The 16,608-nt window shown below is 35.5% G+C and overlaps 2 protein-coding genes and 1 pseudogene across 5 annotated transcripts; all 3 read right to left on the bottom strand.

The window, feature by feature from the left end:
* Positions 1 to 1,250: 1,250 nt before the first annotated feature.
* LOC120214706 (protein kinase PINOID-like) lies at positions 1,251 to 3,647 on the bottom strand. 3 transcript variants are annotated; one of them, XM_039212529.1, is made up of 3 exons: positions 3,447 to 3,647; positions 2,684 to 3,333; positions 1,251 to 2,155 (listed from the first exon to the last, which is right to left on the bottom strand). In XM_039212529.1, the coding sequence occupies exons 2-3, from the start codon at positions 3,241 to 3,243 to the stop codon at positions 1,372 to 1,374; spliced, it is 1,344 nt and encodes a 447-aa protein (XP_039068460.1). In that variant the 5' UTR covers positions 3,244 to 3,333; positions 3,447 to 3,647; the 3' UTR covers positions 1,251 to 1,371. The 3 variants fall into 3 exon arrangements, with proteins under 3 accessions (XP_039068460.1, XP_039068461.1, XP_039068459.1); XM_039212530.1 differs by having other exon boundaries at positions 2,684 to 3,340; XM_039212528.1 differs by having other exon boundaries at positions 2,684 to 3,647.
* On the bottom strand, positions 2,181 to 16,091 carry LOC120214705 (annotated as a pseudogene).
* LOC120214707 (F-box protein SKIP19-like) lies at positions 8,471 to 10,753 on the bottom strand. Of its 2 annotated transcripts, none has more exons than XM_039212532.1 (3): positions 10,396 to 10,753; positions 8,887 to 9,541; positions 8,471 to 8,686 (listed from the first exon to the last, which is right to left on the bottom strand). In XM_039212532.1, the coding sequence occupies exons 1-2, from the start codon at positions 10,704 to 10,706 to the stop codon at positions 8,935 to 8,937; spliced, it is 918 nt and encodes a 305-aa protein (XP_039068463.1). In that variant the 5' UTR covers positions 10,707 to 10,753; the 3' UTR covers positions 8,471 to 8,686; positions 8,887 to 8,934. The 2 variants fall into 2 exon arrangements, with proteins under 2 accessions (XP_039068463.1, XP_039068462.1); XM_039212531.1 differs by having other exon boundaries at positions 8,474 to 8,688; positions 8,901 to 9,541.
* Positions 16,092 to 16,608: the final 517 nt, after the last annotated feature.

Consider the following 16,608-nt stretch of genomic DNA (forward strand, 5'->3'; position numbering starts at 1 on the left):
ATTTTTTAAATTTCAATAAAAATAAAAATTTATTTAAATATCAGTGACCATTTGTCTAATTTACCTTTTAAAATATTGTAAAAGGAAAAAATAAGAGGGCGATGATGTGTTACTTTTGTTAGGCTTATTTTATTTCATGGTCATAATTGGGGTTGGGTCATACGGGGTTCCTTACGTGCCGCATGATGCTTATCCCACTCTGTCCACGCGCTGCTGGCGCATATTTTGGGTCTCTTCAGATGTGAGACTCTTTTATTATAGATGTGAGATTTCTTCCAATGTTCGAATAATTTATATCTAAATTTGGTTTTAAATTTTGATTTAGAATTTATTTATTTTTAAGTGATAAATAATTTAATATCGTTTAAGTAGATTTTAAGTTTGAGTCTTTATTATGCAGAAAATCTCTGTTAGGAGATTTATCCTTCACAGTCAAGTGTACAACTCGGTCGATCCGGATTAGTTAAAGTAAAGCATTGGAACCGGAAAGTCAAAAAAATTTAAATTATAAAGATACTTTTTAATCTAAATTAATATATAATAAATTACTTATTTAGATTATAAATTTAAAATATGAATTCATATATCTAATTAAACTATAAACTTTTAAATATGAAATGAAATTCACATAATTAGTTAAACAATTAAATGTTAAAAAGTTATTATAAGATTATAATTATAGTTGTATGCGTATTTTATATCTCTGACGTACAAAAGAGTAATTATTGGCGTAAGAGAGAAATTTAGAATTATTTTGGGGCATAATATTATAATTATATGACTCAAGGGTCAAACACTGAAACCTCTAGAAGGCCCAAGACAGAGACTAGTATTTCAAAATTCAGGTTACTGGTTTTGTCAAAAGGTAGTGAATAATGGGAATATTATTACCAACTCACTTTATGACCCACTCCACCGGTCTACTGGTAACTACTCTGTGGTTGAAAATCCTTAATCCACCTTGTAATCGGCAAACCATCATCTATTAAACCAATAATTAACAATCCCACATTTCATGGAATTTATGTTTCGAGATAAGTATGGAAATTATCGTAATTATTTATACTTGGTCTAGCTATCACCTTTCTTGTTTCTACTAAAAGATTTGGTTTGATCTTTGTCAACAAATTATCAGCTTACTTGAATGAATACATACACGATCTTATTTATTTGTCTAAAATCTTTAGCTGATAACAAAGGATTAATCCTTATAAGATTTGCCTACACGTTGAATATAAAAGAAGAAAAGGTGACTCATCAACCCATAATAATTATAATTCATTGATTTTCTTGTTATATTTACGTAATTAGGTATGAAACCAGCAGACACAACATGTGGCACAAACAACGCCGTTTCACTTGAGCTAGCTCTCAGAAGAAGTAATCAAACGCGGTTGATTGTTCCTCGCTCTTTGGCTGGTAAGAAGACGACGTCGATTGCCGCTTTAACCCCGGAATCATCGGCGGCGTGACCGACCTTATCAGCGCGAAATTCAGTGATTTAAAGAAAGGGTGTGTTTTGACGTCCGCAGCACCGCGTTTGGATCCCAAGCGAGCGTTGGGCTCCTTGTTCAACAAGGAGGAGATAAGGTCGAGCGCGTGTTGCTCAAGGAGGGAGGAAGACGAGTGGGTTGGGAAAGTGAGTGGCCTTTTGACGATATTGTGCAGCGTAAGCTCTTTGGATGGAGCCGCAAAAGGTGTACGCCCGTAGATCATCTCGTAGATGAAGATCCCGAAAGCCCACCAGTCAACGGCATTCCCGTGGGTCCCACCCGAGGCAACCTCTGGAGAAACATACTCGTGGGTCCCAACGAAGGAGCCCGATCGGGCAGCAACCGGCTCCGCCACGAAGAACAGCTTGGTAGGTGGTGCGAGCGTTTCGATCTTCTTCGACCGCAAGATCTTCCGGAAGAGGCTGGAGAGCCGGGTTAGCTGCGGATGATTGCCGGACAGGTTCCGTGGAGGCATTGGGTCCGGAGAAGACGATGGTGATTCAACAGCGGGGATAGCGTCTGAACAAAGCGAAAGGTCGAAATCTGAGAGCATGATGTGACCGTCTGATCTTACTAAAACGTTTTCCGGTTTTAGGTCTCTGTAAATGATGCCCAGCATGTGAAGGTACTCTAGAGCTACCAGAACCTCAGCTGCATAAAACCTGTTAAAAAATTACTATTATTATTAACAACTTCAAACTTTCTTTTGCGAGAGAAGCTGAAAGGAATGTCATGCAAACAGTGCGAGATTCCTTTTTTAACGTTTAAACTATCTCATCTACCAACATGAGAAAAACAAATCAATGACAAGACTAACTCTTTTAATTCGGAACCAGAATGGCATAAGCCTGTAGTCTAATGATGGAACAAAATATCAAATAAGGAATTCGAGCAACACGTCTCCATACACTGATATGAATTGAAGCTTAAACAACTGCAAGGAAGTTCAAAGAATAATAACAGTGTTTTTTTAGAATAAATAATTTTTTAGAGATAAGGTTGATTATTGGTTGTGACTTTGCATGGTAGAAGAAGACAAGGATAAGAACAAGTCAAGCTATGTGTTTGCACACAATACAGGAAAAACAAAACACGCAGAATAAAGCATGGAAGAAGCATCACTGTAAAGTCAATGTAGTTACATCTTTAAAAAAACTGTCAGCTATACAAGTAGAAGAGAAAATTGGTACCTTGCGGAGTTCAAAGAGAAGCGTTTTTGAGGTTGTTTATGCCTAAGAGAATGCAAGTCGCCGCCTGAACAGTACTCCATGACTATGCAAGAAAAATTAGAAGCTTCAAACTCAGCGTACAAAGTAGGCAAAAATGGATGATCCAGCATCTTCAGGATCTTCTTCTCCATCTCAGCACGTTGAACCTTTTTCTTCAAAGCCAACGCTTCCTTGTCCACCACCTTCATCGCATAAAAACAGTTTTCATTTGAGTTGGCCAACCGACAGAGGTAGACAGTTCCGATGTCGCCGGAACCTATGTTGCGTAGCAGTCGGAAATCACGGAAAGTGAGGCCGGATTTGCGGGCCAAGGTGGCGGATCGGATAGTAGAGTAAGCGAAGTCGGAAGATCGGTGAGGTTTGAGAGAAAGGTTGTCTGGGGTGGACTTAGATGTGGGAAGAAGCTCAAACGAGAGACGACTGAAGCTGCTACAGCTTTCACTACTCATTGAACTTTGACTCGAAGAATTCCTTGTTTCTGAACTCAGCTCACTTTCTGACTTACGTTTGTACTCCAACATTTTATTTTTTCTCACCCTGATTTGCTCACTTGTTTCTCTCTAGTCGCAAGGGAGAATCCAAAATAGTCAACGTTGGGTGAAAGCAATGAACTTAAGACTGAAAGGAGAGATGGGTGCCCGAGGAATCAAAAACAAAAGAAATGAGGGTTAATGCATCAAACGAAACTAAAGGGGATTCAGAAATATGGATTAAATGCACATACTGATGCAGCATAGAGGCAGAGCAGGCTTTTCTTTATTATAGGGCTGGCTGGCTGGGACCTGAAAATTAGGATTTCTGAGCAATACCCAGTCCGTACGCCGAACGATCATCTACCCCGAACGAACTAAAGAAATGGAAAAAAAATGCCTTTTGGACTTTCTCTGTTTATTTCTTTGGTTTGCTTTGAGAGAGAGGAGGGAGAAGAAAGGCAAACGAAACTGAGAGGGTTTGATTGGTTGGGGCTATTTATGGTTTGTGAAATGTACGGACCCGGGTTTTATATTACGAATGACGCCGTAATTAGCGGTTAACGCTTCGGATTTTAACCTTAAGTTTTAACCATTAACTTGGCTTAACAAAAAGTCTTTGCAGTTTACACGTGAGTGTGAAAAAACCACACGGTTTCTTCATGAAATTTGAAATGGGAGATTTTGCTGTTTACCTATGAGATGAAGCTACGAGTAGTAGACCGATAGCAGCAGCAGTGTACTGGACAGGATGATGCGTTTCGTTTCTGGCACGTGCGATTGGCTGTTCGTCACGTGGCAGAGGTTGCGTTTCATTTTAGCATTTCAACTACATATTTGATTTTGCTTTGGAAATTTAAACGCGTGTGGTTTCACGGTTTTGAGCCTTTTGGCAGCATACGTGAATCTCTCCCTGCATCGCTTTTACTGCCCTCTCGCTCCCATACATTCCACGTATCACCTCCGTCGGTGTTTCTTATCATCCTCCTTAAAAGTAACATAAACCCTTGTTTTTCTTTCCTTTATATATCAACCCTCATTCAATTTTTAATATCTGGATTTGGAGGAATTTGTCAACCAACTATGTTGTGGCACGTAATAATTCAAGAAGTTTCTTTAACATCGTTTACAACATTATCGTTACTGATAGAGACTAGCTCTGAGAGTACTGCTCCTGCATTGAATGGAAAAACATTATTGGCATACGAAAACTATGAAACTTGACTGTCAGTTATAAATTTCCAGCAGTATATATTATACACATTAAATTCCTAGTAACATTATTGAAGCCGGCAATAAAGACTGTATGTAAAAGGTTGGACAATGATTCACCAAACAGGAAAAAAAAAACCACAGGTACTACTATATTTGTAAAATAATAATAATAATAAATTTAAATATGATATTTGTTAAAATGATAAATCCATATATTAAATTGTTTAAAAACACAGATATATAAAATATTTAATTCAGAAATCAAATGATATATTAAATTTAAAATAACTGGTTTGGAAGATGTTGAGAAACATAGGTAATATGGAGAGCTGAAGTTAGGGCCGTAGCGTTATTGAAAAATGATATGGGTTGTTCCCAATATCTAATGTTATAATTAAATTGAAGAAAACAACATAAGCGACAAGAAGCATGAGAGGTTTAGAGTGATAATATAAAAAACCACATGGGCAAATCAAACAGTGCATGTGATCCAGCCAAGGCTCTGTGGTTCCATTGTTGCAACAGTTAGAAGCCGAGGGGCCTTGGGTTTGATGGGACTCCAGCTCGGGTCCCATTCGAAAGGAACAAGTCCCTGAAACCCAAACATGCTATCTGATTGTATGTATAGTAATAATAATAAATATTGGATGCAAAAGAAGGGGGGCCCTTGAATAAGTTTTTACAAGGGAATTGAGTGCCATGGAAAAGGGCAGCACAAATTGGCCTGCCAGTAATGGAGTTACTGTACTGCCCGTGCACGCCTCCATCGCTTTGAGACATGAGATTTCTCTAAACCTAACCTTCATTCACGGGACGCTGCTTCTCTTCTCATTTTGGCTTAACTTTATAATATTAGCAATTAGCAGTTTTATTCGCATTAAAAGGAATATTGATCACTACTAATCAAGATTCTATTTCCTCATCTTCTGGCTAAGATTAATGCTTTTAGATCGTCCAGTGAGGTTCAAAGCTTGCGTAAAGCCGGAGCACGTGGAGTCACCTTCTTGAGGAAATGCTCTTCGTAACTTTGTTTCCAGGATTATTGCATCACAAGTTAGTATAAAAAAACTTAATTATTATTTCATCAAAATTATGTAAAATTAACAGAAAATCATTAAAGTACTATTAGTAGTACTCACTGAAACCTCCGTCAACAGTCATATTATTGATGTTAATCAGTAGGGTGGGATTGCTAATTCAGGGTATTTGGGTCAATGAATTTGTTTGGTAGCTTCTGATGAAGATTGCCATTTTATCCAGTCACATAAAATGATTTAACTTCAAACTCGAGATTATCATTGAGAGTATAAAGAAAGATTCGGCATGAAACTTAAATGCTGCTGCCCACTTAACCCAATTAAAAGATTCCATTACAGTCAGTATTTCATTTGTCTGTCATGTCGTGTGTTCTTAAGACAGTATCGTTTTAATTAATAAAAATGTTCTTTTACCAAGTCATTCCAAAATATTACTAGGAGAACAGTTCACCAGAGTCATTAATAACTAATCCACTGCAGAGGATACATCCTTATGGTATAGTGGATTATTGTTTTACTCGGTCTCTATGTAATATTCATCCATCCTGTTCTTTAATCATACTATTAGTTATAATGTCAAATAATTTCTCAACATTGTTTTTTTTAAGGAATCCAATACTATAGTCGTTTACAAATCACCAATAATATATAGTAAAGACTCAAATTCTAAGCAGGATGGTCTCTATTAAACTAATTACAAAAGAGTGGAGTTCATAAAAATAATTTTAAAAAATGGGATCACTGTTGACTTTTTCATTTGCAGGATCCACGATCTAGAAATACTTTTGAGTATATATATATTAATAATAAAAGATTTTGGTATGAATAGATATAAATAAAATTTTAGGAAAGACACCATCAATAAAATTAATAACTAACATAAAGAAATTTAGATTTTAAGGTGAGCATATATACCTACCACTCCACCCTGAGAAAGTCTTGCATCTGGGATTGCAATGAAATAATAAGTACTAATATATAGTAGATTAAATGGTGAAAGAATTTTTTTATATTACTAGATAAAGTATCAAATTTGAATTTTATTGACGAGGAATGTAATATGCGAAGAGTTTACGTTTTATTTAGGGTTGATTCAATTCAATCCAGATTTAATTGAGATTTTATATGATTGTAGAATTGTATAATAATAAGTTTAATTTTACTGTATGATAGTAATAATAAATGAAGTAAAATTAGTTAGTAAACAAAGAAGCAATATTCCCGGTGTTTTGGTAGGCCGACAATCGGACAAAATGTGTTTCGCTCCAGATCAGAACAAACTTCCTCTTCAACATGAAATTATAATGTGCCTGCTTCGGTTTAAAATCATGACACCAACGTACTTTTTTTAAATTTTTATGGGAATATTACTTTTTATTATTATTTTATGATGGTAATTTAGGTTTTGAAACTTGAACAAGAAACAATATTGATGCAAGGATCGTATGAATTGGACAACCCATAAATGGAAAAAGAAAAGCTGAGGGTTCTTGAAATTCAAGCTTCTCCTTCTTGGCATACGAAATTTTTATTTTATTTTTTTTAAAAAAGACTGATGTCTCTTATGGTGGTTGTTAATTATTCGATCTTTGATTTTCTTAGTTATAATAATCAGTGGTTACACATCTAACTGCTAGATTCTGTCCCACGGCAAAGTCATCAATCAATTTAAAAATATTTATGTTTGTGTATAATTTAATGTTCCATTGGTAAACTATATAATAAGACATGGTTAAAATTAAAAGTATAATTACATAATTTTATTTCCAATAATATCAGATCGTCTCACTAATAATACTTAAAGCAAGAACTGGCAATACCTCAAATATGAAACCTTCTAGATGTATTTGCAACCGTAACTGTAACCCTAAACAATGATTCCATTGGAGGGAACAAATTAAGCAAATATGTATTGTTTTGAGTAAAAATGCATGATTAGAATGGTTTAGAGTATTGATTTTATAAACCACATTAATTGGCCTCACTTTGATTGAGTTAGTGTCTAGAAGAAATTAAAGTTGGGAGGTATCTTTAATAATTAGGCTTCTAAAAGAATATTTAGGATTTGGCAACTTGCGTATTCTATTTTACATATAACATGCAAGACAAGAAGACATGAGACATCTTTTTCCAGATCTGATACTTACGTATTCTATTTTACATGATTACGCAAAGTGTATACCCTCTTCAGAAAAGAAGAAAAAAAGAAGACATCCATTCTTCATGACTCGTGTCTGCGTTTTTTTTTAAATAAGCAGAAAAGTGTGACTGAATTCCAGAAAAAGTATGAATAGTTAAGTGATGAGCATAAATAAAAGTTGGACTAGGTTGAAAGGAATGGGAATGAAATGAAAGAAGATGAGGGGAAATTAAAAGCAATGCACGGACCTTATTAAGGTAAGCAACTGGACACAATCAAAGGGAAAGAAAGTCGGCACTAACCTCGGAGCACCTTTTTATTTTCATGCATCCTATACGTTTTTCTAACATTCTCTGATTTCCAGCTCAACCATCAGACTGAGCAATTATAAATCATATAATATTTCCAAATACTTGTAAAAAAACAATTTTCGTACAAGAAAACAATTCCGACAAGAAGTAGCAGAGATGTCTGGTGTCCTTGTCAAAAAATAATTTTGCTTTCCTTTTTTATGGACGAGAATAAAAAGGAAGTACAATTCATCCAATTATTAACATTTTGTCTTGTTCGAAATTTCAATCCACCGGGCCACGCAGTCCAAATGATTTATGTTGGTATTACGTCATTGGACTGATGAGCTTGAATGTCAAGCATCTGGGTTATGCATGTCCACCGACCCAACATGTTTGAATATGCTATTATCCACAGCCACAAATGGGCATTTGTTTCCTTCAACTTTGCCACTACATATCGTATTAAACCCAAACCAAAATGGTTCCCATTTCCCCTTGGCAGCCACAGCTAGGATATTAAGCAACTACGCAAAGCCTGATGAACTTGTATTTCTACATCATTCATATTTGTATTTTACATAAAAGAGTTTGCAAAACAAAACGTACAACAGCCAAGGTCCCTCAAAAGATATGTTTTCTCCAGGAATCACCAACAACGTTGATTACTACAACATTAATGCAAGTCAACCTACCATGCAACAAAAGCAACACACACAAAACCAGCATTTGATTACCTCGGACCAACCTGATGAAACTCCATAATACTCGCTGAATTTGCAGCAGGTCCATTTTATCTTCATCCTATTTACCTACAACACCCAAAATTAATCATCACTACACCAGCATACCACGCTGCCTTCAATTATAACCAAAAGCTGGTCATAATCAATGTGATGCATTTTTTGGGTGGGGGGATTTTTTTAAAGGGTAAAACTACAAAAAATGGAGCAAAAGACAGACACAGAAAATGTGCAAAAACATTTGGTATAAGGCAGTCCGCTTTTATAACCTGATTTCCTACTCTGGACACTGGAAGAGTAGCTCCTACTCCATGGCATCAGTCAAAAAGCAAATAATCATCATAATCAGAGAGGTCACTGGCACCTGAGAACTCAAAGTAATCATCATAATCATCAGATATTAAGTCGATGTCTGAAATTCCAGATGGATAATCTTCATCTGATGACCCTGTATCATGAACTTCTGCATTGAACTCATAATCGTGAGTTGAATCATTAGGGCGTCGCAAGTTTTTTATGTGTTCAACACATCTTTTCTCCAAGTTCCCTCCAAGACTAACATTGAAACATTGCCGCAAGTCAAGATATTCAAGGTGAGGACAACCATTGAGAATGGCCTGCAAGCCTTCATTTGTTAACTTGTTCCCAAAAAGTTGGAGGTGGCATAACTCGGGCATAGTTTGTGCAATAGCAAGTGCCTCATCATCAGACTCTAAGTGGAAGCGTCTGTATCCCTGAAGATTGAATTTCAATGTTTTCAGGAAAGGGCAACTGCGGCCAATAGTTTCTAGAGAATATTTCGAAATGGAGCAATATGAAATTTCAAGCTCTTCCAGAAATGGAAGCTTTAAAGCCGCTTTGCTTAAGCCTTCATCTGAAATGTTATAGCACGACACTAGTCGAAGACGCTTAAGATGAACAGACCTGTGAAAAGCACCATTTGAAGAATAAAAGAAGAGCAATGATGGCAAGAACAGTTGCGAACAAACGAATAACCATTTTAGTACTGTAATATAATAAAATAAGGGGTGATTGAATTTCTAATGCAAACAGGAAACCATATTTCTATTGAATGTTCATGTGGAAACATCATTTTGAAATTCTTCAGTAACCAATAGCAATTGAAGCAACGAAGGTAAGAGAACAAATCTGCAAGTAAATACCAAATGCCAATTGAAAATTCATGAAGGAAAACAGGTCATGCAACCGTCAAAGCAGTCATATGTAATAAGCAAGAATATCAATTGCTTAATGAGGATCATATCAATCACGAATACTTCCTACACTCGTAGCACATCGACAAAGAAAATAAAACAAAAGGACAGGGAAAGTTTATTTTATGTCACCACTAATTAATTGTTTAAAAATTTCACCGTTGAAACTTGAAAAATGTAAGTGCATATGCTATTCAGCTTAACACCCCCCCAATCTTAAAAAAATGAACTAGACTAAATCAGTTGCTTTGAAAATAGAGAATGGCTTAAGATTAATAGCAATTGAATAATTTTAATTGAAAAGCACAAGCTTGGAAAATATGCATAAATAAATTCGAGAAGGCAGCCTGAAATTGACTATTAAAGTATGAAAACAAAGCTAAAATGTTGAAGTAAGAAACCCTAGAACTAAGAAATGCCAAGAATTTGACATAATAATCCAAACCTATAAAATTACAAAACATTCCATTATGATTAAAGAACAAAAATTGATGTCTGATAAATATTATAACCTTAAAAAATTTATAGATTATAAAATAGAAAGTAAAAGGGCTGAAACTTTACCTCTCAGAGATATAAGATAGAATCTCATCGGTACCAAAATATTCGACATTGATATCAAGCAAGTAGCCGCAGCTGCGATCGATGGCGTGGATGCACATCTTCTCGAGATCATAATCCATGTCCCATAAATCACCCGAGTTGCGCATGTCAATGGACCTCCACATTGATGGGTCTTTACAGATGTTTCGCCACTGAGAGCACACATTCTGGGCGCTGTTAAGGATTTCGACTGCACCTAGCCGAGAGAGAATCGAGGCCGTCACGTCAAACGGCAGCTCCAGCCAATTGCGGGTTTCGACTGCGGCGCTCATCTTTCGTTTCCGTTGGGGGATTTTGTTGCAAAGAGGCGTTTGGTAAAGGTTTTTTCATTTTCTAGCCAGTTAAAGTTTGTGTAAATTACATCACATATGTCACTCTATTATTAATAACTTTACAATTTGATTATTATAGTTTAAAAAATTGAAATTTAATCATTCAATTAATTAATTATAATAATCAAATTATTATGTGATTGAATTTCAAAGATTAGTTTTTATTTACATTTTGGTAATTCAATTTTCAGTTACAATTTTTTTAAATTTTTTTAATTTTTTCCTTTTTTTACGAATTGCTCATTGTTTTTGTATTCTTCTTGGACAAATCTATTTTTTATGTAACATAAGGTAAACAACTTGTAATACATAAACAACATATAATGATTCCAAAGCATACGTCAAAATCATATATAGTAATTCTATGGGTACTAATTAAAATCAAATTTTCTACAATTAATTTTCATTAACGCATTTATAGTGATGTTATGCTTTCTAAGAATATGTGTGATCTTGATCTTCCAGTCAACCATTAGCAAGGACTCAATCAGATTCAAGACAATAGTTTCCTGTAATGCCATAGAGATACGATCAAATATCTAAACCACCTCTAAACTATTCGATTCAACTTTCGCTCTTCTAAACCTAAACTTCTGTTCATGCATTGCCTATAATTCAACAAAGAGTATTGGACAACTCTTTAATAAACCTAAAAATTCATTCATCATTTTGAAGAACCCCTTCTACCATAATATCACTATTATGTCTCCCAGCTACTCCATTAGCCTTTATCAGCAACAATTTGTTTTGTGCCCTAGACAAATGTATTTCGATATTTTTATACTACACAAATCTATATATAAAAAATATTTTATGCTCAAATTATTACATTACAATCTCTCCATCGATATTGAAAAGTTGAGGTTGGTTTAGTGGCGACACTAATATTATTGTTATAATAAATTAAATGAGTTTTCAATTGTAAATTCTCAAAATATAATAACCGAATCATAAACTTACTAATGATAGTGATTTGTAGGGTAATTTACACTTGATGTTTAAGAGGAAAAACAGGTCTGAATGTGTTAAAAAATAAAATAAATAAATATTATGCATTTCCGTCTTTCTTAGGTAAGTTATATATTTGGGTTCGCTCCCCGATAGGACCCACCCCACCAAACTACAAAACAAATTAAAATATATTGAGTAATTCCTAAACAAGAATGGGAAAAGGCTCAAATAAGCTTTTATTAAGTTAAACCTGTAGTTTCTATTTGAAAAAAAAAAATAGTCAGTAATACTTGAATGAAACCTGATAATAGACTTATAATAATTAAGAAAGCACCCAGACATGTAGTTTCTAATCAGCCTCAGTACACCAAACAGATGATACTCAAGGAAAATATCATGTCATGACCCAAAACTCTTAAAGAAATATCTAATAATAATTTTAACAAAAACGTAAATAACTTAAGCTCCAAAAAGGTAACAACAAGAAGATACTGAAGGAATTAAGCGCCAGAACCTATTCAGCTTCACTCTTCAAATGAAATGACCTCTTCGGACACATCCAACACTTCCTCTACTTCAACTTCTTTGGCCTCATATTCTTCTTCTTCTTCTTCACTAGCTTCTCCATCCCTCAACTTCTGCCTCTCTATTTGTTCTTCCTCATGGGCCTGCCTCCATTCGCTGACCCATTTTTCCCATTCCTCCTTCAGTATCCTTCTCTTCTCACGATCTTGCTCACTCAATAGCATTGATACATCCTGGTCCTCTGCCTCATATTTCTTGCTGTACTTCTTCAAGTTCTTTGAGATCTCTTCCTCCTTTTCAGGAGTTAAAAAGGATGGTGGCCTTGGTCGCCACAAGAACTGCAATAAAATATGACAAATAACAAACATCCAGCAGGAACTCGCATCATGAACAGGCACAAACACTTAAAATGAACAAACTAACTTCACGCAGGACATTTCATTTACCTGGAAGAAATTATCCTTCAGTATCCGGTAAAGTAGCTTGCCACTAAAGGACCATACGTTGAAACCATTTTCCATTTCATGAACTGAAGTCACTGAAGTGGCAACATACCTTGTATATACAGAGAGGGAAATTGTTAGAATAGAAAATGTAAGCACCTTTCCTATTGAACCAAAAAGAAGGAAGGCAGTTTCTATTTCTTTCAATTGTAAAGCATCTTTGTACAATCAAACACAACCGAAAAGCATAAAATGTAAATTCAATATAGATGTCATCAAATTATTAGTGGCATTACCTTCCAGTGGGATCCCATTCAACATTGTTGCCATAAAATGTTCAGCAGTTGCCATGGTTTCAAGCTCATCAACGTTGAAGAATTCCAATTGACCATTGAAACCCTTCAATCCAGCAAGAACTATGAAGCGGCCACCAGGTGACCAGAATAGAGAATTTGCCTGTTTGCCTTTTAGAGTAGTGAGCTTTGAAACACGACCCAAATTGTGAGTGCTTCGCATCGTGTAAAAGCTAATGTCAGGCCTTGGATTATCTCCATGTATAACGGCAAACCTATGCCCCTTGGGCTCCCACGCAAAGGCAATTATCTTCTCATTTTTATTATCAAGTTCCAAAACTTCAATTGGTATGTCCCTTTCTTTGATGCGGAAGAGCTCAAATCCAGAGTATGTGCTTTTCTTTGTTTTTGTATAGCGATCAGCCTTCACAGCAAGATACTCACCATTGCTTTGCCAGTACATTTTGCAATCGCTAATGCTGAAAAGATTCTTCTGCCTCAATTCCTCTTTGCCAGGTATTTGAACTAGACTCACCTGAGAAATACAAGCAAGTGGTATATTAGATAACATTAAAACTTCAAAATAGACTGGAACCTCTCAAGTGGAGCAAAAGTGCAGACCCTAGCAGGTTGATTTCCACCTCCAAGTTCAGGAACAAAAAGTGCAATGATGGGATCAGTTGGCGACCAACTGAAGTCCACAACATTCTCAACCTTCAAGGATTTCTTATCAATAAGGCTAAAGGTCTCCGTTTCATAAATAGATATCATATTCTTCCCAAGTTTGGCAAAATACTTGTCCTCCTTTCCACCTCCCCACCTGGAACATGACAATCGTAGTTAGATAATAAGATGTTTGCCAAAATGTGATGAAAGAAGAGGGTTGACATACATATAAAAATGATTCCATGAAGAAAAATAAGGAAGAAACACCTGAAAACAGGCCAAGAAACCCCAGCAACGCCACCAGCTCCTCCAATTGCAAATTCATCTGACTTCCCTTAAAATCTCTCATCACTTTTCCAGTTCTCACATCAAAAATATTTATCACAGCCCTCTAAATACATTAAGGTTATATCAGAAGTGACATCAGAACAGGAGAAAATATGTAAAAAGTGTTTGTTCCAAAACCTCACATTTGCATCACGGGGATTGCTTGGTTCGTGGCTGCTGTATGTGACCAAAAATTTCTCACCAGGAGAAAAATCAATAAGTTTAACCTGCATACATATAATTGCATGTTAAAGATGAGGGATATCAAAGTTAAGAGATGATGTTAAGCAAGCTCTTTCTCACCTGAGGATGGGCATAACGCATTAGACGATTAAAGGTATTGGCACCTCCCCAAACTGCAGCTCCTTGCCTGTGAACTGTTGCCAAGTATGTCCCCATGGGAGACCACTGAACAAAGCTCTCAGTCCAGTACTGTAAACAAAACCAGTTATAAACATCATAAATGGTTCATTAACAATAGGTTAATGACAACACCAACAAGCTTATGCATGCCACAAAAGCAATTCCTTAAACTAAACCAATCAATTTTAGTCACCAGACACCAATATGAATCACTAACCAAAATGCAGAAAACACTTACATATGAATCACTAACCAAAATGCAGAAAACACTTGGAAATGAAGAGAGAAGGCATTTCACAAACTGCAAACCACTTACAGTACGTTTGTAAACAAGCTCAGTTTTAGATTGCCTTGCATCATTCCATAGAACCTCGGTATCAGTGCCAGCACGAATCACAAATTGATCTCGTGCCTTTCCATCAGCAAGCCATTTTTGAAGATTTTCCTACAATGGCAACAAAGTATTTATGTAAGAAATACATAGCATTAGGAAGTATAGATAGAACAGAGGGGTTTGTTTCATAAGAAGAATTGAGATTTGATGTTATCTGTGTTATAGGAAACTTAAATATTCCTTAGAAACACATCTAATAGCAATAAAATCTACATAATACTACTCAGGGAAGAAATTCTGATTAACTTCAGTACAATCTTAACGCAAGAAAAATGATATACAGAAAAATTAAATACCAAGCACTAACCCTGACCTCAATCAAAGGAAAATTGTCTTTTGCATATTCAAAAGGCTTAAATAAAGTACAATACCTCTGAAACGAACTCCATAATCATGCATTATAAGAAGCTTATCATCAATGTTTGAACCAAAAAATAGAATATATATGAGAACAACAATTTTACTCTCAATATGTTTATGCCATTGCAAGGGACACATAAATTAAATGGATTGACTATTAAAACAATGGAAAGAAACAAAATTTAATAATATATATATGAATACCCCTGGTGTGTAGGGTTTAATCTCAGGTGGAGCCCATTCATCGGGAACTTTCATGTACTTGTCAAAATCATCGAACATGTTCACAACAAAAATATGTGCTCTATCCAACTTGTACCCATGAGTCTTCTCCTTAGCAAGCTCAGCTTCCTAAATCAATTAGAAACAAAGAAAAAACAATTCAGATTCTAAAAGCTAAAGCCATAAGACTAAAATAGTCAAAATCCATAAGAAGCGAACCTGAGGAGTATTATATTCTATAAAGCAGTAGCCTAGGGTTTTCTTAGTCTCAGAATCGACCGGCATCCAGAGACCATCCTCCTTAATCACCCCAATCTGACTATAGATTTTTCGAAGCACACCCTCGTTTCTCAAACTTTTCACGAGGAACAACAGGTAGATTATCGACAACTATAATGTTTCCAAATCCGGAATCCAACTCTAATTGGTCATCATGGTAAACATCCTCGTCATCACTGTCCAAAATGAAATTTAGATGGTAAAAAGCACAAACAATTCAGTTTAAAACATTTAGAAAATATTAGGTTCGGAACCTGATGATGCCGCAGTTTTCACCGGGAGGAAGTTGGATGGAGCTGAAATCTATGTTCATATCGATGCCCATTTGTGCAGCCGTCGCCACTATCTCGTTCATTAGCATCACCTCGGCCGCCATGGTGAGCTGATGCTTGATCCCTTCACTTTTCTTTGGATTAGATTCTGCTGGGATTTGTTTCTTCCTGCTTCGAGGGTTTTTAGGGTTCCTAAATAGTTGACGAGTTCTCCGTTAAAGGAGATAAGAGAGAAGAAAAATATTTGACGACCCAATTAATTTTGGACAGATCTTTTAAAGTCAGAATTCTACATGGGTCACGTTAGGCTCAAAGCCCTTATATTACTCGAGATGTCTAGCTCAATTTCCCAAACAAACAAAAGAAAGTTCAGCATCTTTAGTATGATGGAGGCAGGGCGTGCTGATTTTTTTCGTCTCGATTTTGATAAGAATATATTTTACTAATATCCAATCTCGTTCCATCCAGATAAATTTTAGTTTTTCTCCTGTCTCGGTTTTTAAAATATAACATTGATCCGATTTGATTCGAATATATTAATATTTTAAATAATTAAAATAAAATATTTTTAATAATTAAATAATGTATTTTAACATTATAAAAATAAAAATCTTTAAAATCTTAAATATATTATATTTTTAGGGATGGGCTGAGCGGATAGGTCAATTTTTTGTCACCTCAACCCTGACCTAAAAATATTTTACTAATACGCAATCCCATCCAACCTCGATAATTTTTAATTTTTCT

The sequence above is a fragment of the Hibiscus syriacus genome, unplaced genomic scaffold (assembly GCF_006381635.1).
Source record: "Hibiscus syriacus cultivar Baekdansim isolate YM2019G1 unplaced genomic scaffold, ASM638163v2 tig00110105_pilon, whole genome shotgun sequence".
NCBI classification, from domain to species: Eukaryota; Viridiplantae; Streptophyta; class Magnoliopsida; order Malvales; family Malvaceae; genus Hibiscus; species Hibiscus syriacus.